Source organism: Nerophis ophidion, linkage group LG18, assembly GCF_033978795.1.
Source record: "Nerophis ophidion isolate RoL-2023_Sa linkage group LG18, RoL_Noph_v1.0, whole genome shotgun sequence".
NCBI classification, from domain to species: domain Eukaryota; kingdom Metazoa; phylum Chordata; class Actinopteri; order Syngnathiformes; family Syngnathidae; genus Nerophis; species Nerophis ophidion.
Window position 1 is genome coordinate 29,075,096 of NC_084628.1, and position 25,571 is coordinate 29,100,666.

Here is a 25,571-nt window from a genome sequence, read left to right on the forward strand (position 1 = left end):
AGACGTTAATGTCTCTTGTTTACATGTTAGCATTTAAGCCAGCTAGCAAGCTAATGCTAGTCGGTCCGTAATTTGATCAGCGTGTGGTTATCAGTCATGTTTTTTTTTATCATTTTAATTTAATAGGGGTAATAATAACCGTGGATCGATGATCAGTGATGTTGTTTATTTGGAGAACAAGCGCCAGCATGTGGTTATCAGTCATGGTTTTTTTTCTCATTTTAATTTAATAGGGGTAATAATAACCCTGGATCGATAATCAGTGATATTGTTTATTTGGAGAACAAGCGCCTGCTGAAACTGATGCAAAGAAACGACCGCTCTCGCAACGCATAACAACGCATACACATGGCGATTACCCACGGCATAGCTTGGTTGGTAGAGTGGCCGTGCCTACATTTTGAGAGTTCCAGGTTCGATTCCCGCGTCCGCCATCCTAGTCACTGCGGTTGTGTCCTTGGGTAAGACACTTCACCCACCTGCTCCCAGTGCCACCCACACTGGTTTAAATGTAACTTAGATATTAGGTTTAACAATGTAAAGCGCTTTGAGTCAATAGAGAAAAGCGCTATATAAACATAATTCACTTCACTTTGTTTTCATTTATTGTCAGGCCTACCGTAATGGTTCAAAAGTGAACTGTACCCGTCCCTCGTTCCAAATATGATCCGTTTCAGTCAGGTGATCATGGTTATAATAGGGTTGTACGGTGTACCGGTTCTAGTATACTAATGAATCAAAAACGGTACTATACTCTGTTTGAAAAGTACCAGTCAGTACGGGATCACATTGCTGGTTTTACGAGCAGAGGCGCATCTTGGACAACGCACACAGACAGAGTGCTTACAAGCAGACACAGTGTGTAGACAGAAAAGGGAAAACGGACGCATTTAGGGCCTAAACCTAACAATAAAGGGGAAGTTATAACATTGAAACCCCCTCAGGAAGAGGTGCTTTAAAACATGGCTAGTGAGCTAGCAGCTAACGTCCATCCGCAGTGTGCAGTGTTTTAGCTACTTCTAAATCACTAATCCCCACCTCCATGGCGACAAATAAAGTGAGTTTCTAACATGTACCATTATCACTGGCGGACGAGGAATCGCTAAACATGCTTCACTACAGACCGTAGAAGGATACAATTGCTAACTGCTCACAGCAACCTAGAACTACTGAGTGTAAACAAATGCCATTGGTGGATCCACATCTGACATCCACTGTAATGATACCAAGTACAAGAGCACATCTACTATGATTATATCGATATTTTTTATATATATATATATATATATTAAAAAAATCATGTTTATAAACTCAGGGAATACGTCCCAATTTATGATCCTGTAACTACTTGGTATTGGATCGATACCTAAATTTGTGGTATCGTCTAAAGCTAATGTAAAATATCAAACAAGAGAATAAGTGATTATTAAATTTTAACAGAAGTGTAGATAGAACGTGTTGAAATGGAAAATAAGCAGATATTAACAGTAAATGAACAAGTAGATTAATAATTTTTTACAGCTTATTCTTTATGATGTAGACAAAATAACAGAATGATAAATGACACAATATGTTACTGCATACGTCAGCAGGCTAATTAGGAGCCTTTTTTTGTTTACTTACTACTAAAAAGACAAGTTGTTCAGTATTTTCGCTAGTTTATTTAAGGACTAAATTGCAATAATAAACATGTGTTTATTTACCCTAAGATTTTTTGTTTAAATAAAGCCAATGATAAAATGTTTGTGTTCCCCTTTATGAAGAAAAGTACTGAAAATACTATAGACATTGATTTTAAATTCGACAAGTCAATGGTGTTTTAAAATCGTGTTTTTTTCATATTTGTCTCTTCGCAAAGGTAAAACCGTTTTTATCTTTTAACATTTTGAACAAGTCGTGCACGCTTTTATTTCGAGTCGCCTGGATTACTGCGATGCACTTTGTGCTGGCATTAGCCAAAAAGCTCTCTCCCGGTTGCAGTTAGTCCAGAAGGCGGCAGAAGGACTTTTAACAGGGGCCCGGAAACGCCAGAATATAACCGCAATTCTTCAGACTTTGCACTGGCTCCCTGTTCATTTTAGAATTGATTTTAGAATCTTGTTTTTTGCTTTCAAAGCCTTGCATGGACTGGCACCTCAGTATATCTCGGACCTCATCCTAATTTACACTCCGGCGCTCGCTCTGAGGTCCGAGAGTCAGTTCCAGCTCGTGGTGCCCAAGACGAGACTTAAAACCAAGGGAGACATGGCCTTCTCTGGAACACTCAGCCCCTCCATGTTCCAACTGCTCCCAGAGTGGAGTGTTTTAAGTCTCGTCTTATGACCCACTTTTATTCTCTGGCTTTTAACACTACGTGAGTTGTGTGGTCCTCTATGTTTTTAAATTTACCGTATTTTTCGGACTATAAGTCGCAGTTTTTTTTCATAGTTTGGCCGGGGGTGAGACTTATACTCAGGAGCGACTTATGTGTGAAATTATTAACACATTACCGTAAAATATCAAGTAATATTATTTAGCTCATTCACGCAAGAGACTAGACGTATAAGATTTCATTGGATTTAGCAATTAGGTGTGACTGATTGTTTGGTAAACGTATAACATGTTTTATATGTTATATTATGGTAAGAGTCTTCAAACAACTATGTTACGTTAACATACCAGGCACGTTCTCATTTGGTTATTTATGCGTCATAACGTACACTTAGTCAGCCTGTTGTTCACTTTTCTTTTGTCTTTCAAATGTCTATCCTTGGTGTTAGGTTTTATCAAATAAATTTCCCCGAGAAATGCGACTTATACTCCGAAAAATACGGTTGATTTTTATTTATTGTTATATTGGTTTTACTCTTTGAAATAGTTTTTAACCATGTTTATTTTCATATTGTTTTTTATATATATTTATGTTTTTGTTTTTATTCAGTCGTTGGTGGAGCTAAGGATAATATTTAAATCAGGGGTCACCAACGTGGTAGCCCGTAAGGACCAGATGAGTCGCCCGCTGGCCTCTTCTAAAAATAGCTCAAATAGCAGCACTTACCAGTAAATTGCCTCTATTTTTTACATTTTATTTAATTACTAGCAAGCTGGTCTCGCTTTGCTTGACATTTTTAATTCTAAGGGAGACAAAACTCAAATGGAATTTGAAAATCCAAGAAAATATTTTAAAGACTTGGTCTTCACTTGTTTAAATAAATTATTATTATTTTTTTTACTTTGCTTTTTATAACTTTTCAGAAAGACAATTTTAGAGAAAAAATACAACCTTAAATATGATTTTAGGATTATTAAACACATATACTTATTTACCTTTTAAATTCCTTCGTCTTCTTTCCTGACAATTTAAATCAATGTTCAAGTAAATCTACTTTTTTTATTGTAAAGAATAATAAATACATTTTAATTTAATACTTCATTTTAGCTTCTGTTTTTCTGACGAAGAATATTTGTGAAATATCTCTTCAAACTTTTTATGATTAAAATAAAAAAAAATTATTCTGGCAAATCTAGAAAATCTTTAGAATCAAATTTAAATCTTATTTCAAAGTCTTTTGAATGTCTTTTAAAAATTTTGTTCTGGAAAGTCTAGAAGAAATAATGATTTGTCTTTGTTAGAAATATAGCTTGGTCCAATTTGTTATATATTCTAACAAAATACAGATTGGATTTTAACCTATTTAAAACATGTCATCAAAATTCAAAAATTTATCTTAATCAGGAAAAATTACTAATGATGTTCCATAAATTCTTTTAATTTTTTCAAAAAGATTCGGATTAGCTAGTTTTTCTCTTCTTTTTTTCTGTTGAATTTTGAATTTCAAAGAGTCGAAACTATGTTTCAAAATTTAATTACATTTTTTTTTCCTGTTTTCTCCTCTTTTAAACCGTTCAATCAAGTGTTTTTTTCATCATTTATTCTCTTCAAAAAACCTTCCGTAAAAGGAAATAAAATATACGACGGAATGACAGACAGAAATACACTTTTTTTATATATAAATATATATATATATATATATATATATATATATATATATATTTATTAGAGGTAAATTGAGCTAATTGGCTATATGTGGCAATTTATTTAAGTGTGTATCAAACTGGTAGCCCTTCGCATTAATCAGCACCCAAAAAGTAGCTCTTTGTTTCAAAAAGGTTGGTGACCCCTGATTTAAATATTGCTTTTAATATTGTATGCAGCACTTCGGAAACATTTTTGTTGTTAAAATGTGCTATACAAATAAAGTGGATGGGATTGTTTGGGATTGAAAGGTCTCGAAATACATTTTGGTCCTAAAATATTGGTATCGGGGTCAACTGTAGGTTGTAATCTGGTTGTTGTTGGGGGAGGGGAATGTGAAAGATCTAAATACTGAGTACAAGAGAGGTTGAGTTGTGCTGATGTGCTTGCAGATCCAGCAGAGCATCCTGATGCAGGTCAAGCAGCCTGTCCAGGCCAGCAGTCAGTTCGCCGTCCAGCAAGACTCAGCCGTGGACAAAGTGGCCGCCGCCGCGCCTGCCCAGCTGCAGCCCGCCTCAGTGCTCATCACGAGTCCCGCCACAGGTGAGCCTCCCTGGCGCCCTCGGCGGCCTTTACAGCCCCGGTTAACGCTTCGTCTCCTCCGCAGCCTCAAGTGACTTACAGGTAGTCTCAGGAGTCCAAGGACCAGCTGGAGCCAAGGTGAACCAGACTATCGCTCCCATGAGCCTTACGCAGCCTGCACAGGTGCGCCTCCTCTGATTGCCAGGCGGGATCTTTTTCTTTCCTCGCTAACCTTTGCCCCCGACCCCCACACCGCAGATTCAGCCAAAGCCCGGAGTCATCGGCTCGGTCGGAGGCGTGAGCCTGGGCAAGGCTGGCATGCAGATACACGTGCTCGGCGCCAACGTCACCCAAATGCCTGCTCCGCAGCCCGCCACTCTGCTGCAACCTCAGGTAACCGCCTAGACAGGAAGTTGCACCGCACGTGACGTCTGACCTCTCACCTCCTCTTGCAGACAACGTTGAATATGCCTTTCGGCGCGGAGCCCAGCAAGGAAGCCAGGTTTGTCTGCCACCTTCTTCTCCTCTCTCTGGGGACGGCGTGGCGCAGTTGGGACAGTGGATGTGCTAGCAACTTGAGGGTTCCTGGTTCAATCCCCACCTTCTACCCTCCTAGTCACGTCCGTTGTGTCCTTGAGCAAGACACTTCACCCTTGCTCCTGAATGGTCCTGGCCATCAGTGTGTGAATGTGTTTGTTAATGTGGAAATGGTGTCAAAGCGCTTTGAGTTCCTCAAAAAAACAGAGGTCCCCAAACTACGGCCCGCCAGCGTCCAAAATCTGGCTCGCGTGAAATCCCAAGTTAAAAAAAATAAGATAATTATATTATATTTTTAATTTGAATTTTTATTTTTTTTTATCTATCCTTTCTAATCCATTTTACTCTCCTAACCCATAATCCTTTGCATTCATGACAATTCCTAGCGGGGTGTATAAAATAGCGCGGGGGTGTAAAATATATTCAGGTTGTGTCATGAATACAAAGGATTATGGGTATTTGTTGTGTTGCGTTTATGTTGTGTTACTGTGAGGATGTTCTCCCGAAATATATTTGTCGATCTTGTTGGGTGTGGCTTCACAGCGTGGCGCATATTAGTAAGTGTTAAAGTTGTTTATATCACAACCATCAGTGTACTCTATCACCCAGTATGCCTTTCAATCTTGAACGTGAAATTGCATAAACTGCACACAACGTGTTGCCGGACCAACAATCGGTTTATACATGTTGTCAAGGTGTCTAAGGCAATGGCTTCACAGTACGCCCATATTCATGTAATCAGAATGAACGCCATTGGATAGTCGCGAGAACTTTAGCGGCCCCAATTGTTATCATCACTCTGTGAAACAGGTTTAAATAGCTCTGTGAGTGGTAAAGGCGGATAACCTCTGTTGTACTATAGCGGGCAGTTGGCGGGTGGGTACGGTCCTTGTAAAATGTTGGTTCGGGTGGACGGCGGGTGGATGACGACATTGGTGATGCGGATGATATAATTGCCTATCCGCGCATCTCTAATATATACATACATATACATATATATATATATATATATATATATATATATATATATATATATATACACACATACACAGCCCGGCCCCCAGCCAAATTATTTTTACCCAATGCGGCCCCCGAGTCAAAAAGTTTGGGGACCCCTGCTTAAAAAGGTTGAAAAGCGCTATACAAGTATAACCCATTTACCATTTTTCCATTTGTCTGGGTGTGGCTCTGAAGTACTTCTCCGGTCTGCCCACAGGATGCTGGAGCAGCTGAGGAAGCAGCAAGGCTCTGTGCTTCACCCAAACTACAGCGCTCCTTTCTACTCCTTCGAGGACACGCTGCAGAGACTGCTGCCTTACCATCTCTACCAGGGAACCGCCAACTCCTCTCAAGACTACCAGAGAGGTAGCCCTCACTTTTTCCACTGACAACTCAAAGGGGACGGGAGTTGTTTTGGTAGTCATCGCCTTCTAAAGCACTAAAAATGCAATTTTGGAAGAACATTTCATGTTAAAGCCAAACTGAAATGTAACCAAGTAACCAAAGATTTGAACAAAATTTGTTTAAAATGCTAACATGCGAACAGTAGCATTTTTTACAGTTCGTGAAGTGACGTATATTTATATAGCGCTTTTCTCTAGTGACTCAAAGCGCATTTACATAGTGAAACCCAATATCTAAGTTACATTTAAACCAGTGTGGGTGGCACTGGGAGCAGGTGGGTAAAGTGTCTTGCCCAAGGACACAACGGCAGTGACTAGGATGGGGGAAGTGGGGATCGAACCTGGAACCCTCAAGTTGCTGGCAAGGCCACTCTACCAACCGAGCTATACCGCACACTGAGTCATCATTATATCAATTATACTGTAGCCTTAAAGGGCTTTCTTTTGGAATTTTGCCTACCATTTGTTTATTCTTTTTTTATGCATTCTAAATAGTAAATAAATGTGATCAAAAGTCGGCTTACAATTGAGCCTATGGCAGTCGCTCTATTCTGCCTATAAAAGCCCTTAGAGAATCACCTCCATTAAGATTTGAAATACATTCTGTAAGTATGTATATAATGTCGGAAAAGGCACATCTATAATAACATTTAATAATTACGAATTTTGGTAATTTTAAGCATACCGTACACGGCGCGTTATTTTCAAAAACGCATCACAACGATCATTTTTTATCCCCAACAACACCACTAATCATTACTCAGTGCATAGTAAAACATCACTTGCTGTACAAAGTCTGCTGTCATTAGAATGCCAATTAATAGAATCTTGTTATAGTCCCGTTTAGATGAAGAAAAGTGGGGTGGGACCAAGCGTCTTCTCGTGTCGTTCTCACCATTTCCGGGTCTAACATGGCTGTTAAGATGTTCCAACTTTTCGGAATACAACCTAACCTTGATCACGACCATTTGCACTAAGAAGACGCAGCTTACAATTAATCTTCCGTTGTTTGGCAACACTTTGCCTTCCTGAAAAAATAAGTAAACCAGTGGTGTTCACAGTGTGGACTGGGAGCCATGTGTGGAACGCTTATTTTTATGGTTCCTGGCACATTAGAGGGATAAAATAAAAAAACAACCACAAAGACACGGTTTGAAAAAAATGGGAAATAGAGAAAAAAGGCATAGAAATAAAGATGAAATGTTGATACAATAACAAATAAAAACACAAGGATTTGTCTTGAACTATATGTATAACTTTTTTTTTTCTCCTATTTCATTACAGATTACATGTTAGTCTTTACCCCCAAAAATAGTTTTTAAAAAACAAACAGTTAGCATTAGTGAAATACCCAAATATATGACACTGAGGGTGTAAATCTAGTATGTTAATGTTTGCTAGCATACTAAGGTTAGGATGCTAACAGCGATCATTCGTCAGGTCACAAAATATTTAATGCCTAGATGTACACCTGCTAAATTAGCTGGACAAAAATTTTGTATGCTAATGTTAGCATGCTAAAATGCTAACTGTAACATGAGTCAAGTACCAAAACATGACTGAGGTGCGAACTTGCAAAATGAGTATAAAAAATCTAGCATACTAACGTTAGCATTTGAACAGGTATCATTTGTTGAGTCAAAAAATATTTGACACTGAGGTGTACACCTGCTAAATTAGCGAGAAAATGCTAAAATGCCAACTGTAACATGAGTTGAGTACCAAAATATGACTGAGGTGCAAACTTGCAAAATTAGCTTCAAAAATCTAGCATACTAACGTTAGCATTTGAACAGGTATCATTTGTTGAGTCAAAAAATATTTGACGCAGAGGTGTATACCTGTTAAATTAGTGAGAAAATGCTAAAATGCCTTCTGTGACATGCGTTAAAAGTACCAAAATATATTACTCTGAGTTGTGTAAATGGGAAAAAAATGGTTTAGAATGCTAACCCGCTAATATTAACGTGCATCAAGTACCAAAATATGACTGAGGTGTGAACTAGCAAAATTAGCTTAAAAAAGCTACGATGCTAATGTTAGCATTCTAACAGGTATCATTTGTCAAGCCACAAAATATTTGACACTGAGGTGTACACCTGCTAAATTATCTGAAAAAAATCTAGTATGCTAACGTTTGCATGCATAAATGGTAACTGTAACATGAGTCCAGTACCAAAATATGACTGAGGTGTGAACGTACAAAATTAACTGAAAAAAGCTACCATGCTACTGTTAGCATTCTAACAGGTATCATTTGTCAAGCCACAAAATATTTAACGCTGAGGTGTACACCTTCTAAATTAGCTGAAAAAAATCTAGTATGCTAACATTAGCATGCGAAAATGGTAACTGTTACATGAGTCAAGTACCAAAATATAACTGAAGTGTGAACGTACAAAATTATGTAAACAATATATACTTGTTAAATTAGCAAGAAAATGCCAACTGTAACATGCGTTTGAGTACCAAAATATGTTACTCTGAGTTGTGTAACCGGAAAAAATGGTTTAGAATGCTAACCTGCTAACTTTAACATGCACCAAGTACCAAAATATGACTGAGGGGTAAACTTACAAAATTTGCTTTAAAACATCTAGCATACTAACTTAGCTTTCGAACAGGTACCATTTGTCGAGTCACAAAATATTTGACGCTGAGCTGTCTACCTGTTAAATTAGCGAGAAAATGCTAATATGCCAACTGTAATGTGTTAAAGTACAAAAATACATTACTTTTAGTTATGTAACTGGAAAAAATGGTTTAGAAGGCTAATCCGCTAATGTTAACATGCATCAAATACCAGGTGTGACCTTGCAAAATTTCCTTAAAAATGATACCATGCTAATGTTAGCATTCTAACAGGTATTATTTGTCAAGCCACAAAATATTTGACACTGAGGTGCACACCTGCTAAATTAGCTTAAAAAAATCTAGTATACTAACATTAGCATGCGAAAATGCTAACTGTAACATGAGTCAAGTACCAAAATATAACTGAAGTGTGAATGTACAAAATTATACAAACAATATATACTTGTTAAATTAGCGAGAAAATGCCAACTGTAACATGCGTTTAAGTACCAAATTATGTTACTCTGAGTTGTGTAACCGGAAAAAGTGGTTTAGAATGCTAACCTGCTAACTTTAACATGCACCAAGTACCAAAATATGACTTAGGAGTAAACTTACAAAATTTGCTTCAAAACATCTAGCATACCAACTTAGCTTTTGAACAGGTATCATTTGTCAAGTCCCAAAATATTTGACGCTGAGCTGTATACCTGTTAAATTAGTGAGAAAATGCTAATATGCCGACTGTAACGTGTTAAAGTACAAAAATATATTACTCTGAGTTGTGTAACCGGAAAAAATGGTTTAGAACGCTAACCTGCTAACGTTAACATGCACCATGTACCAAAATATGACTGAGGGGGAAACTTACAAAATTTGCTACAAAACATCTAGCATACTAACTTAGCATTAGAACAGGTATCATTTGTCGAGTCACAAAATATTTGACACTGAGCTGTGTACCTGTTAAATTAGCGAGAAAATGCTAATATGCCAACTGTAACATATGCGTTAAAGTATAAAAATATATTACTCTGAGTTGTGTAACCGGGAATAAAATGGTTTAGAATGCTAACTTGCTAATGTTAACATGCACCAAGTAACAAAATATGACTGAGGTGTGAACTTGCAAAATTAGCTTTTAAAAGCTACCATGCTAATGTTAGCATTCTAACAGGTATTATTTGTCAAGCCAGAAAATATTTGACACCTAGGTGTACACCTGCTAAATTAGCTGAAAAAAAACTCATATGCTAACTTTAGCACTCGAAAATGGTAACTAACATGAGTCAAGTACCAAAATATAACTGAGGTGTGAACGTACAAAATTATATGAACAATATATACTTGTTAAATTAACGAAAAAATGCCAACTGTAACACGCGTTTGAGTACCATAATATGTTAGTCTGAGTTGTGTAACCGGAAAAAATGGTTTAGAATGCTAACCTGCGAATGTTAACATGCACCAAGTACCAAAATATGACTGAGGGGTAAACTTACAAAATTTGCTTTAAAACATCTAGCATACTAACTTAGCATTCGAACAGGTATCATTTGTCGAGTCACAAAATATTTAACGCTGAGCTGTCTACCTGTTAAATTAGCGAGAAAATGCTAATATGCCAACTGTAACGTGTTAAAGTACAAAAATATATTACTTTTAGTTATGTAACTGGAAAAAATGGTTTAGAATGCTAACCCGCTAATGTTAACATGCATCAAATACCAGGTGTGAACTTGCAAAATTAGCTTAAAAAAGCTACCATGCTAATGTTAGCATTATAACAGATATTTGTCAAGCCACAAAATATTTGACACTGAGGTGTACACCTGCTAAATTAGCTGAAAAAAAATCTAGTATGCAAACATTAGCATGCGCAAATGCTAACTGTAACATGAGTCAAGTACCAAAATATGACTGATGTGTGAACTTGCAAAATTAACTTAAAAAAGCAAGCGTACTAACGTTAGCGTTGGAACAGGCATCATTTGTCATGTCATGAAATATTTGACGCTGAGGTGTACACCTGCTAAATTAGCTTAAAGCAGTTAGCACACTAACAGGTATTGTTGGTCAAGTCAGAAAATATTTGACGCTGAGGTGTGTATCTGCAACAAAGCTGGCATGCTGATGTTAGAACGTTGACAACTGTCCTGTGCACAGTGGATGAGGAGTTTGAGACGGTCTCCTGCCAGCTGCTGAAGAGGACACAAGCCATGCTGGACAAATACCGACACCTGCTCTTCACCGAGTCCAAGGTGAGTCCCCAGACCTCAACCCCACCTCCTTCGCTGACCCCGTGTGTTTGGGCCCTGCAGCAAAGACTGGGGCCCTCGGCAGAGATGGTGATGATCGACCGCATGTTCATCCAGGAGGAGAAGCTCGCTATAAGCCAGGACAGGATTTTGGCCAAAGAAAGACCAGGTAGGACCTACAAAATCTGACTAAAAATAATAAAAAGTCATAATTGACGGGTAGATCTAGAATGTGAAAGTAAAAAACTTCTTTATATGATTTATTTTTAACACTTTTATGAGTTACTCATTTTGGATCCCTTTTTAAATAAATGTCACTGCTCCAAAAAATAATAATAATTGGTGTTTTTGCTACGAAAATACTTTTTACAAAAAGAGCATAAAATAAAAAACATTTATATCCACACATCTAAAGTTGATCTAGAGATTGAAAGTAAGAAAAATACATTTAAATATGACGTAACATTTTATGAGCGGGGGGGGCCCTTTTAGACCCTGGGAATTCTACACGGTATTTTTTTCTAAAAACGGTCCATCCATCCATCCATTTTCTACCGCTTATTCCCTTTCGGGGTCACGGGGGGCGCTGGTGCCTATCTCAGCTACAATCGGGCGAAAGGCAGGGTACACCCTGGACAAGTCGCCACCTCATCGCAGGGCCAACACAGATAGACAGACAACATTCACACTCACATTCACAATTTAGTGTTGCCAATCAACCTATCCCCACGCATTCACGGGGAGAACATGCAAACTCCACACAGAAAGATCCCGAGCCTGGATTTGAACCCAGGACTGCAGGAACTTCGTATTGTGAGGCAGACGCACTAACCCCTCTTCCACCGTGAAGCTAAAAACGGTCATTGTTCCAAAATAATAGTTAAAATCAATGTTATGAATTATTGATCAATTACTTCACATTTAATATTCCACTTTTAAACAGTTTGAGGGGAAAATATTGACAAAAATGGCATAAAAATTAACCAAAAAAACCCACTTAGACAAAAAAAAAATACATAATCGACAGGGAGATCTGAAATGTGAAAGTAAAACACTTCTTTATATGATTTATTTTGAAACTTTTATGAGTCACTCCTTTTTGATCCCTGATACTTTTTAGTCTCTTTTTATTTGAAATAAATGTTGTTGCTCCAAAAACAATAATACAAAAAAGTGTTTTTGCTATAAAAAATACTTTATACCAAAAGAGCATAACATTAAAAAAAACATTTCGTATCCGCACATCTAAAGCTGATCTAGCAATTGAAAGTAAGAAAAATACATTAAATATGACGTAACACTTTTTGGATCCCTGAGAAATTTAGTCTGACTTTTTTTTCTTAAAACTGTCATTGCTCCAAAAATGATAATTAAAATCAATGTTATAAATTATTGATATATTTAAGGCTCCAATTACTTCACATCAAATATCACGTAATATATGAGTGGGGGCCCTTTTGGACCCTCAGAATTTTAGTCTGATTTTTTTTTTTTTCTTAAAACCTGTCATTGTTTTAAAAAATAATTAAAATCAATGTTATGAATTATTGACATATTTAAGGCTCCAATTACTTCACTTCTAATATTACACTTTCACATTTTTTGGGGGGAAAATATGAATAAAAAGGACCAAAAAAAACACTAAAATAATAAAAAGTCATAATTGACATGTAGATCTGAAATCTGAAAGTAAATAACTTCTTAATTTGATTTATTTTTATTTCTAAAACTTTATGAGTCGCTCCTTTTGGATCTCTGAGACTTTTTAGTCTCCATTTTTTATATATTTTTAAATGTAATTGCTCAAAAAAAAATACTAAATCCAGTGTTTTTGCTATAAAAAAAAAACATTTCAAAAAGAGCATTACCTAAAGAAAAACATTTTGTATCCAGACATCTGAAGTTGATCTAGAAATAGAAAGTAGAATTTTTTTTTTTTTTTAAATGATGTAACACTTTTATGAGTGGGTGCCCTTTTAGATCCCTGAGAAATTTAGTCTGACGTTTTTTCTAAAAACTGTCATTGCTCCAAAAATAATACTAATTAAAATCAATGTTATGAATTATTGACATATTTAAAGCTCAAATGACATCATTTGTAATATTACACTTTCAAAGGTTTTTACAGGAAAATATTTTTAATTTTTTAGTATATTTCCTGACTAAAAGGCCATAGGGTATAAAAAAAAAAAAAAACTAAAAAACCAACAACACTTATAATTGACAGGTAGATCTGAGGTCAACACTTTTATGAGTGGGTCCTTCTGGATCCCCAAGACGTAATTGTAGATTTTTTTTTTTTTTAAACTGTCCTACAAAAACAATAATAAAGTGATAAAAAAACATTAAAAGAATGTTTAGTTTTTTCAACTAGAAGAGAATAAAAAAATAATGACAACTTTATATGGATGGAGAGATCTGAAGTTAATCTTGAGATTTAAGCGTTGAAAATAAAATTAATACATGACAAACTTTAATGACATTTTAGATCTTGAGAATTTTAATCAGACTTAAATCAACCGTCACTGCTCAAGAAATAATAATAATTAAAATCACTATTGTTATAAATGATTGACCTATCGGAGGCTCCAATTACTTCACATCAAATATTCCATCATGACATATTTGTCAGGGAAAATATTGCATAGTTTGTGTTTTTGACATGAAAAAGGCATAGAACAAAAAAAAGACAAAAGTTTAGACACTCCTCATTTAGACTAAGTAGTTATTAACAGGGTTGGAGTGCAAGCACACCATCACTATTATTATTATTATTATTATTATTATTATTATCATCATTATTATTATTATTTTTGCCTCTTTGAGCTATAATTTGACCCCTTTAAAATGCTTCAAAGTGCAAGTTAAAGCTCTACTATGCAAAGCGAAAGCCATTTATCAACAACATCCAGAAACGCCGATCTGTAATTTGACCCCCTTAACATGCTTCAAAACTCACCAAATTTTACACACATCAGGACTGGCGAAAATTGCCATCTAATAAAAAACCAAACCCCAAAAATCTAAATTGCGCTCTAGCGCCCCCTAGGGAAAAAAAACAGACAGAACTGCTTGTAACTCCTGTTAGGAATGTCGTAGAGACATGAAACAAAAACCTCTATGTAGGTCTAACTAAGACCAGGGCTTGAGTCGCGGGGGCAGCAGCCAAAGCGGACCCGACCAACGTTTATCTTCTAAAATAACTGAGTGGTATTAATAATAATAATAATAATAATTATCATTATTATTATTATTAATACCACTCAGTTATTTTAGAAGATAAACTATTACACTAAAAAACATCTTGTTCGCCACACACAAGAGGTGTAAATAAGCACTGGATTTTTTCGCACTGTAGAGGGCACCAATATAAAAACGGCACCCACTTAATAAAACAATTTTGAAAAATTACATTTTAGTCTCACCAGACTAAGTGGCAGATATGTATGTTGTGAAATGACTTATTTACACTAAAATATTTATTTACATCCCTTAATTGTTTCCAAACGGTGTCTGTAACAGGGCAGTAAAATGGGTGATCAAACAAAACAGAACTCATGGTTATGGACCAACTAGCTGCGCAAGCTAACTCTCCAATCAGCTAAACAGACTCAATAACTCCAGGGGTGACGTTTTGGTGAATTTGCTGAGGAATTTGAGAAAGTGAAACAATACAAAAATAATATTGTAAGTTAATCATTCTAACACAGACACTATTAGCTAATGCTAACGACTCCAGTTTGATTACAATATGATATGCATGTGAACACTCTTACAGACATCACACATGGGACGCTTTAGTAAGTAAGAATTGTTTTAGTTATATTGTAAAACTTGCACACGTTGCTTGGAGTGACGAATGAAGGATCCATACGAGTAGAAAAGCTATGGACAGCGAGAATGCAGTACGGCACTTGTACTTCCGGTTCAAAGCTTTAAACAGCAGGAATTCCTATTCACCCAGCAGCACCAGCAGTGAGCGAACTTGTCCCAAAGATGGCGCCGTAGCACAAACAATAACACACCTATTTGGTGTCTTTGATTAAATCTATTTGCTTTGACTTGGGACTCAGGACTAAAGCATGTTTTCTGTTTGCAGAAGAGTTTTTGGCAAACGCTCGCCTGCTGGAGAGTTTAGCGAATTCTCAACAGAAGTCGTCACCGCCGCCGCCCGAGCCCGCCACCAGCACAGCCCCGCCTCCAGCCGCTTCCGCCCCGGCCCCGGCTCCACCCGCGGAACCTCCACCTCCTGCCCCTGCCCCTGCCCTTACTTCGCACGTGGCCCCGAAAGCTGCACCGGCCAACCCCACTCCAGCACCGACCCCCGCGCCTGTCGCCACCCCGCCTCCTACGGCCTCCTTTCCCCCGACAAAACTGGTAATAAAACAGGGAGGGGCCGGGGCTTCGGTGTCGTGGTCTAGCAGCTGCCCGCCAGCGCCAGTGGGGTCTGAGGCGGTCAGTCAGAGCTCCTACACTCGCTCCTCCTTGTTTTCCTCCAAGTCTCAAATGGCGGAGGAGGACGAGGACGCGCTGCCGCAGAGGACTAGCAAGCCGCCCATCAAGACCTACGAGGCGCGCAGGAGGATCGGCTTGAAGCTGAAGATCAAGCAAGACCAGACCGGCTTCAGTAAGGTGGTCCACAACACCGCCTTAGACCCCGTGCACACCTCTCAGCCCGAGACCCCCAAATCTCTCCCTCCGTCGACGCCGCCCGCCGCCATCATCAGAACCCAGTCGCCGTTGTCCTCCGCCGCGCCGTCCACCCAGTCCACCCTGCCCCCGAGAGCCCCGCCCGCCACGCCTTCCGTGCAAATGAACGGCACCTTAGACCACAACCCGGCCTCCACCGCCCGACCCTCCCAGACCACCTGCCGCCTCCCCCTCAGAAAGACCTACCGGGAGAACGTGAGTCCCCGAGTCAGGCCGGGCGTCCCGGGCGGTGGCGACGACACGGTGTCCTACCCTGCACCGTCGCCACCCTCCGCCGCGCACGAGCGAACAGTCATAGCGAGCGTAAAGGTGGAGAAGAGAGGCCTGGACCAAGTCTTCAACCACGGTCTGAAGGGGCACCTCCCGCACCACCTGGACCGGGAGGGGGAGGAGCGCCCCGAGCAGGACGGCGACTTCGCCAAATACAAGCGAACGAGCGGCAAACACAAACCCAGGCAAGCCGGCACCTTCCGCGTGGACCAGCACGCGCCGGGGCCCCCGTCCCCGGAGGTCCCGCGCGACTCGCTGCTCCCTGCCAAGCGCTGCAAGTCGGACTCGCCCGACATGGACAACGCCAGCTTCTCCAGCGGCAGCCCCCCCGACGACTCTCTGAACCAGCACCTGCAATGCGCCATCGACAGCATCCTCAACCTACAGCAGGAGCCCGCGCCGCGCGGCCACCGCCACAAGGGCGGCCGGACGCACCACAACAGACCCGTGTCCTCGCCCGCCGCCTCCTCCTCGTCCTCGCTGGCCCAGCACCCTCAGGTCAGTGGTCGCGGCCACAACGGCAGCCTGGTGCCACAGACTCAGAGCAGATAACGGCCCCCCGCCCGACCCCGGACTGGACTGACGGGCGAGTGGGGAGAGGGGGGCGCCCGGGAGACATGCCCGGTGCGGGCGGGCACTGTGACTCTGCCAAGATGGCTGCTTGTCTTGTCCGGCCGGCTGGCGTCTTTTTGTCCAACCCGTGTCCCCTGACTTTTGAACACATTCCTTATAGCCCCCACATTGGCCCCGCCTCCTTTCAACTACTTGTGTTAATAAAATCAAGCCCAATGTGACAAAGTTGCTGTTCACGCCGCAGTGATCGCTTTGGGCCAGCAGGGGGCAGGCCAGGCTCATCACTACATGACCCCTCCCCTCTCTAACATGACTCCCCCTCCCCACACATGACCCCTCCCCTACATGACTCCACTACTCTCCTCTACATGACTTCACTTTTCCCCTGCATGGCTCCTCCCCTCCCCCACATGACTCCTCCCCTACATGCCCCCTCCCATACATGACTCCACTCTCCTACATGACTTCTTTTTTCCCCTGCATGGCTCCTCCCCTCCCCCACATGACTCCTCCCCTACATGGCCCCTTCCCTCCATGACTCCTCCCCTCCTTTATTTAAGCCTGCCGGACAAGTCCCACGCAGCATGAGCATCCAAACGAGAGAAAAGGAACAATAATAATGTACAAAAAAAGAATTTGAAGTATAGTATTACAGATTAATTTTGTATTGTATTTATTGTGTATAAGGATACTTTTTAAAAAACAAACAACAAATGTACATTTAGTAAAACTGTAAATTAAACCCTGCTTCTTTTATGAATCAAAGCCGGCCTAGTTCTCGTTTTTCACTTGGTCACATGACTGCAGACTTCAGCCCTATTGGCTGCTTCTGAGATCCAATGCTTCAGTCTGAACTGACTAGAATTTTTTGCACACATGAAAACAAAATGCATTTTAAAACACATTTTTTATCTATAAAAACAGGATTTTAATTAATATAATTGCATTTTCCATCCGTCCATTTTCTACCGCTTATTCCCTTTCGGGGTCGCGGGGGGTGCTGGCGCCTATCTCAGCTACAATCGGGCGGAAGGCGGGTTACACCCTGGACAAGTTGCCACCTCATCGCAGGGCCAACACAGATGGACAGACAACATTCACACTCACATTCACACACTAGGGCCAATTTAGTGTTGCCAATCAACCTATCCCCAGGTGCATGTCTTTGGAAGTGGGAGGAAGCCGGAGTACCCGGAGGGAACCCACGCATTCACGGGGAGAACATGCAAACTCCACACAGAAAGATCCCGAGCCTGGATTTGAACCCAGGACTGCAGGACCTTCGTAATTGCATTTTATCACATTAAAAAAAAATCGATAAAATTAGTATTATATACAATTTTATTCAATACCGTTGTCAGCATAATTTGATGTAAGAAAGAAAAAAAATCTGTTCACAAAATTTTGTGTCCAAAGAAGGCTTTCGGAATTCAGACTCAAAACGTCCCCAAACACACAAGTGGAAAAAGAAGTCAACACTTTGCTATAAGGGAACATCCTGGCTTTTAAGTCATCACCCAGGGGCAAAAAGATATTAACCATTGTTTATATTCCGACTTAAAAACACTATTTTTACCTCTTACCTAATCGCTCTTAAAGTGTAAAAAGAAATCAACAATGTGAAGTAAATTGTGTTTATATAGCGCTTTTCTCTATTGACTCAAAGCGCTTTACATTGTGAAACCCAATATCTAAATTACATTTAAACCAGGGTGGGTGGCACTGGGAGCTGGCGGGTGAAGTTTCTTGCCCAAGGACACAACGGCAGTGACTAGGTTGACGGAAGCGGGAATCGAACCTGGAACCCTCAAGTTGCTGTCACGGTCACTCTACCAACAGAGCTATGCCGCCCCGCTACATGTATATTTGCTAAATGTATATTTTCTGAATTAAAAACACTATTTTTAACTTGTTAATTGCTGTTAAAGTGTAAAAAGAAGTCAATGTTTATATTATGACTTAAAAACACTTGTTAAATTGTTAATTGCTGTTAAAGTGTAAAAAAAGGTCAACAATGTTTATATTCTGACTTTAAAACACAATGTTCTACATGTTAAATACAGTTAAAGTGTAGAAAGAAGTCAACAATGTTTATATTCTGACTTAAAACTCTTTCTAATTTAATGACTGTTAAAGTGTGAAAAGAAGTCAATATTGACATTCTATTTTAAAAACACTTTAATTTGTCAAGTGCTGTTAAAGTGTAAAAATAAGTCAACAATGTTTATATTCTGATTTAAAATCATTTTAACTTGTTAATTGCTGTTAAAGTGTAAAAAGAAGTCAACAATGTTTATATTCTGACTTGAAAACACTATTTTTAATGTCTTAATTGTCATTAGCGTGTAAAAAGAAGTCAACAATGTTTATATTCTGACCTAAACACACAATTTTTAACTTGTTAATTGCTGTTAAAGTGTAAAAAGAAGTCAACAATGTTTATATTCTGATTTTAAAACACTTTTTACCTAAAATGTTAAAAGTGTAAAAATAAGTCAATGATGATATTATGACTTAAAAACGTTTTTAAACATGTTAATTGCTGTTAAAGTATAAAAAGAAGTAAACAATGTCTATATTCTGACTTTAAAACACAATTTTCTACTTGTTAAAAGCAGTTAAAGTGTAAAACGAAGTCAACAATGTTTATACTCTGATTTTGAAACCCTTTTTTTAAACTTGTTAATTGCCAATAAGATGTAAAAAGAAGTCAAAGTTTATATTCTGACTTAAAAAAATATTTTTAACTTAATTACTGTTGAAGTGTAAAAAGAAGTCAACAATGTTTATATTCTGACTTAAAAACAATTTTTAACTTAATTGCTATTAAAGTGTAAAAATAAGTCAACAATGTTGACATTCTGACTTTAAAACTTTTTTTTACTTGTTAAATGCCGTTTAAGTGTAAAAAGAAGGCAACAATATTTATATTCTGACTTGAAACACTTTCTAATTTAATGACTGTTAAAGTGTGAAAAGAAGTCAAACAATATTGACATTCTATTTTAAAAACACTTTAATTTTTCAAGTGCTGTTAAAGTGTAAAAATAAGTCAATAATGTTTTTATTCTGACTTAAAAACTAAATTTTTAACCAAATTGCTGTTAAAGTGTAAAAGAAAGTCATCAATTTTTATATTCTGAATAAAAACTGTTTTTTTTACCTGTTAAATGCTGTTAAAGTGTAAAAAGAAATCAACAATGTTTATAATTAACTTTAAAAAAACTATTTTTAACTTTTTAATTGCCGTCAAAGTGTTGAACAAAGTCAACAATGTTCAAATTATGATTATAAAACACTATTTTAACTTAATTGCTGTTAAAGTGTAAAAAGAAGTCAACAATGTTTATATTCTGACTTAAAAACTCTATTTTTAACTTAATTGCTGTTAAAGTGTAAAAATAATTCAAACAATGTTGATAATCTGACTTAAAAACAGTTTGTTTACTTGTTATATGCTGTTTAAGTGTAAAAAGAAGTCAACCGTGTTTACATTCTAACTTAAAAACATTATTCTTAACTTGTTAATTGTTGTTAAAGTCTAAAAAAAGTTAACAATGTTTATATTCTAACATAAATACACTTTTTAACTTGTCAAATGCTGTTAAAGTGTAAAATGAAGTCAACAATATATATATATATATATATATATATATATTCTGAATTTAAAACACAATTTTTTATTTAATTGCTGTTAAAGTGTAAAAAGAAGTCAACAATGTTTATATTCAGACTTAAAAAGTATTTTAAACTCATTTGCTGTAAATAGGTAAAAAGAAGTCGAACAATGTTGACTTAAATGTTTTACTTGTCAAATGCTGTTTAAGTGTAAAAAGAAAACAATGTTTACATTCTAACTTAAAACACTATTTTTAACTTGTCAGTTGCTATTAAAATGTAAAAATAAGTCAAACAATGTTGATATTCTGACTTAAAAACTCTATTTTTAACTTAATTGATGTTAAAGTGTAAAAAGAAGTCAAACAATTTTGATATTCTGACTTAAAAACTGTTGTTTTACTTGTCAAAATGCTGTTAAAGTGTAAAAAGTCAACAATGTTTATATTCGGACTTAAAAACTATTTTTAACTTATTTGCTGTAAATAGGTAAAAAGAAGTTGAACAATGTTGATATTATGACTTAAAGTCAATTTGTTTTACTTGTTAAATGCTGTTCAAGTGTAAAAAGAAGAAAACAATGTTTACATTCTAACTTAAAACACTATTTTTAACTTGTCAATTGCTGTTAAAGTGTAAAAATAAGTTAGCAATGTTTAAATTCTAACTTAAATACACTATTTTTAACTTGTCAATTGCTGTTAAGGTGTAAAGAAGTTAACCTTACTTATATTCTGACTTAAAAACACAATTTTTAACTGGTTAATTATAGTTAAAGTGTAAAAAGAAGTCAACACTGTTTATATTCTGACTTAAAAACTTTTTTACTCTTCAATTGCTGTTAAAGTGTAAAAAGAAGTCATTAATGTTTACATTCTGACTTGAAAACACTATTTTTAACTTGTTAATTGCCATTAAAGTGTAAAAAGAAGTCAATGTTATTATTGTGTAAAAAAGTCAACTATTTTGATATTCTGACTTAAAAACTCTTATTTTTTATCTTAATTGCTGTTAAAGTGTAAAAAGAAGTCAAACAATGTTTATATTCTTACTTAAAAACATATTTTTACACTTGTTAAATGCCGTTAAAAAGTAAAAAGAAGTCAACAATGTTTATATGCTGACTTAAAAACTATTTTTAACTTAATTGCTGTTAGTGTAAACAGAAGTCAAACAATGTTTATATTCTGACTCAAAAACATTTTTTACTTGTTAATTGCTGTTAAAGTGTAAAAAAAGGCGACAATTTTTACATTCTTAACTTAAAAACACAATTTTTTAACTTGTTAATTGCTGTTAAAGTGTAAAAAGTAGTCATGTTTATATTCAGATTTTAAAACTGTTTTCTTTACTTGTTTAATGCTGTTTAAGTTTAAAAAGAAGTCAACAATTCCTACATGCTAACTTAAAAACACAATTTTAACTTGTTAATTGCTGTTAAACTGTAAGAAGAAGTCAACAATGTTTATATTCTGACTTAAAAACACAATTTTAACTTGTTAATTGCTGTTAAACTGTAAGAAGAAGTCAACAATGTTTATATTCTGACTTAAAAACACAATTTTAACTTGTTAATTGCTGTTAAACTGTAAAAAGCAGTCAACAATGTTTATATGCTGACTTAAAAACACTATTTGTAATTTGTTAATTGCTGTTAAGGTGTAAAAAAATGTCAACAATGTTTATATTCCGACTTGAAAACACAATTTTTAACTTGTTAAATGCTGTTAAAGTGTAAAAAAAAAAGTCGACAATGTTTGTATCCTAACATTAAAAAAATATTTTTAACTTGTTGATTTCCATTCAAGTGTAAAAATAAGTCAACAATGTTTACATTCTGATTTAAAAACTGTTTTCTTTACTTGCTAAATGCTGTTTAAGTGTAAAAAGAAGTCAACAATTTTACATGCTAACTAAAAAACACAATTTTAACTTGTTAATTGCTGTTAAAGTGTAAAAAGAAGTCAACAATGTTTATATTCTGACTTAAAAACACTATGATTTTTTTAATTTCTGTTAAGGTGTAAAAAGAAGTCAACAATGTTTATATTCTGAGTTGAAAACACAATTTTTAATTTGTTAAATGCTGTCAGTGTATAAAGAAGTCAACAATGTTTATGTTCTGTCATAAAAACACAATTTTTAACGTATTAATTGCTGTTAAAGTGTAAAAAGAAGTCAACAATGTTTATATTCTGATTTAAAAACTGTTTTCTTTACTTGCTAAATGCTGTTAAAGTGTAAAAAGAAGTCAACAATGTTTGTATCCAAACTTAAAAAAATATTTTTAACTTGTTAATTTCCGTTCAAGTGTAAAAATAAGTCGATAATGTTTATATTCTGTCATAAAAACACCATTTTTAACGTTTTAATTCCTGTTAAAGTGTAAAAAGAATTCAACAAAGTTTATATTCTGATTTAAAAACTGATTTCTTTACTTGCTAAATGCTGTTTAAGTGTAAAAAGAAGTCGACAATTTTTACATGCTAACTAAAAACACTATTTTAACTTGTTAATGGCTGTTAAAGTGTAAAAAGAAGTCAACAATGTTTATATTCTGACTTAAAAACACTATTTTTAAATGTGTTAATTACTGTTAAAGTGTAAAAAGAAGTCAACAATTTTTATGTTCTGACTTGAAAACACTATTTTTAACTTGTTAAATGCTGTCAGTGTATAAAGAAGTCAACAATGTTTGTATCCCAACTTAAAAAAATATTTTTAACCTGTTAATTTCCGTTCAAGTGTAAAAATAAGTTAATAATGTTTATATTCCGTCATAAAAACACAATTTTTAACGTGTTAATTCCTGTTAAAGTGTAAAAAGAAGTCAACACAGTTTATATTCTGATTTAAAAACTGTTTTCTTTACTTGCTAAATGCTGTTAAAGTGTAAAAAGAAGTCAACAATGTTTATATTCTGACTTGAAAACACTATTTTAACTTGTTAAATGCTGTTAAAGTGTAAAAAGAAGTCAACAATGTTTGTATCCTATCTTGAAAAAATATTTTTAACTTGTCAATTTCCGTTCAAGTGTAAAGATAAGTCAACAATGTTTATATTCTGTCATAAATACACAATTTTTAACTTGTTAATTCCTGTTAAAGTGTAAAAAGAAGTCAACAATGTTTATATTCTGATTTAAAAACTGTTTTCTTTACTTGCTAAATGCTGTTTAAGTGTAAAAAGAAGTCAACAATTTTTACATGCTAACTAAAAAACACTATTTTAACTTGTTAATTGTTGTTAAAGTGTAAAAAGAAGTAAACAATGTTTATATTCTTACTTAAAAACATATTTTTACACTTGTTAAATGCCGTTAAAAAGTAAAAAGAAGTCAACAATGTTTATATGCTGACCTAAAAACTATTTTTAACTTAATTGCTGTTAAAGTGTAAACAGAAGTCAAACAATGTTTATTATCTGATTCAAAAACATTTTTTACTTGTTAAATGCTGTTAAAGTGTAAAAAAAATCGACAGTTTTTACATTCTTAACTTAAAAACAAAATTTTTTAACTTGTTAATTGCTGTTAAAGTGTAAAAAGAAGTCAACAATGTTCATATTCTGACTAAAAACACTTTTTAAATTTGATAATTACTGTTAAAGTGTAAAAAGAAGTCAACAATGTTTATATTCTGACTTAAAAACACTATTTTCAACTTGTTAAATGCTGTTAAAGTGTAAAAAGTAGTCAACAATATTTGTATCGTAACTTTAAAAAAATATTTTTAACTTGTTAATTTCCGTTGAAGTGTAAAAATAAGTCAACAATGTTTATATTCTGTCATACAAACATCATTTTTAATGTGTTAATTGCTGTTAAAGTGTAAAAAGAAGTCAACAATGTTTATATTCTGTCATAAAAACATTTTTAATGTGTTAATTGCTGTTAAAGTGTAAAAAGAAGTCAATTTTTACATGCTGACTAAAAAACACTATTTTAACTTGTTAATTGCTGTTAAAGTGTACAAAGAAGTCAACAATGTTTATATTCTGACTTAAAAACACTATTTTTAAATTTGTTAATTACTGTTAAAGTGTAAAAAGAAGTCAACAATGTTTATATTCTGATTTAAAAACTGTTTACTTAATGCTGTTTAAGTGTAAAAAGAAGTCAACAATTCTGACTTGAAAACACTATTTTTAACTTTTTAATTGCTTTTAAAGTGTAAAAAGAAGTCAACAATCTATATATTCCAACTTAAAAACACTATTTTTAACTTTTCTATTGCTGTTAAAGTGTAAAAAACAAATCAACAATGTTGATATTGTGACTTAAAAACACTATTTTAATTTGCTAATTGCTGTTAAAGTGTAAAAAGAAGTCAACAATGTTTGTATCCTAACTTAAAAAAAACATTTTTAACTTGTTAATTTCCATTCAGGTGTAAAAATAAGTCAACAATGTTTATATTCTGTCATAAAAACACAATTTTTAACGGGTTAATTGCTGTCAAAGTGTAAAAAGAAGTCAACAATGTTTACATGCTTACTAAAAAACACTATTTTAACTTGTTAATTGCTGTCAACGTGTAAAAATAAGTCAACAATGTTTATATTCTGACTTTAAAACACTATTTTTAACTTGTTAAAGTGTAAAAAGAAGTCAACAATGTTTGTATCTTACCTAAAAAAATACTTTTATCTTGTTAATTTCCGTTCAAGTGTAAAGAAAAGTCATCAATGTTTATATTCTGTCATAAAAACACAATTTTGAACGTGTTAATTCCTGTAAAGTGTAAAAAGAAGTCAACAATGTTTATATTCTGATTAAAAAACAGTTTTCTTTACTTGCGAAATGCTAACATGCTAACTAAAAACACTATTTTAACTTGTTAATTGCTGTCAAAGTGTAAAAAGCAGTCAACAATGTTTATATTCTGACTTAAAAACGCTATTTTTGATTTTTTAAATTGCTGTTAAATTGTAAAAAGAAGTCAACAATGTTTATATCCGGATTTAAAAACTGTTTTCTTCACTTGCTAAAGGCTGTTTAAGTGTAAAAAGAAGTCAACAATTCTGACTTGAAAACACTATTTTTAACTTTTTAATTGCTTTTAAAGTGTAAAAACAAATCAACAATGCAT

The 25,571-nt window shown here is 35.5% G+C and overlaps 1 protein-coding gene across 3 annotated transcripts in view; it reads left to right on the plus strand.

Moving 5' to 3' along the window:
- The window catches only part of bicra (BRD4 interacting chromatin remodeling complex associated protein), a 56,290-nt gene extending 38,663 nt beyond the window's left edge, over positions 1-17,627 (plus strand). For all 3 annotated transcript variants that reach the window (XM_061877921.1, XM_061877923.1, XM_061877922.1), the window contains 8 exons: positions 4,408-4,558; positions 4,623-4,720; positions 4,796-4,930; positions 4,993-5,039; positions 6,291-6,439; positions 11,218-11,312; positions 11,373-11,478; positions 15,409-17,627. In XM_061877921.1, the coding sequence (XP_061733905.1) occupies positions 4,408-4,558; positions 4,623-4,720; positions 4,796-4,930; positions 4,993-5,039; positions 6,291-6,439; positions 11,218-11,312; positions 11,373-11,478; positions 15,409-16,841 (2,214 nt within the window). In that variant the 3' untranslated portion in view covers positions 16,842-17,627. The remainder of the gene's footprint in view (positions 1-4,407; positions 4,559-4,622; positions 4,721-4,795; positions 4,931-4,992; positions 5,040-6,290; positions 6,440-11,217; positions 11,313-11,372; positions 11,479-15,408) is intronic.
- The last annotated feature ends 7,944 nt before the right edge of the window (positions 17,628-25,571 follow it).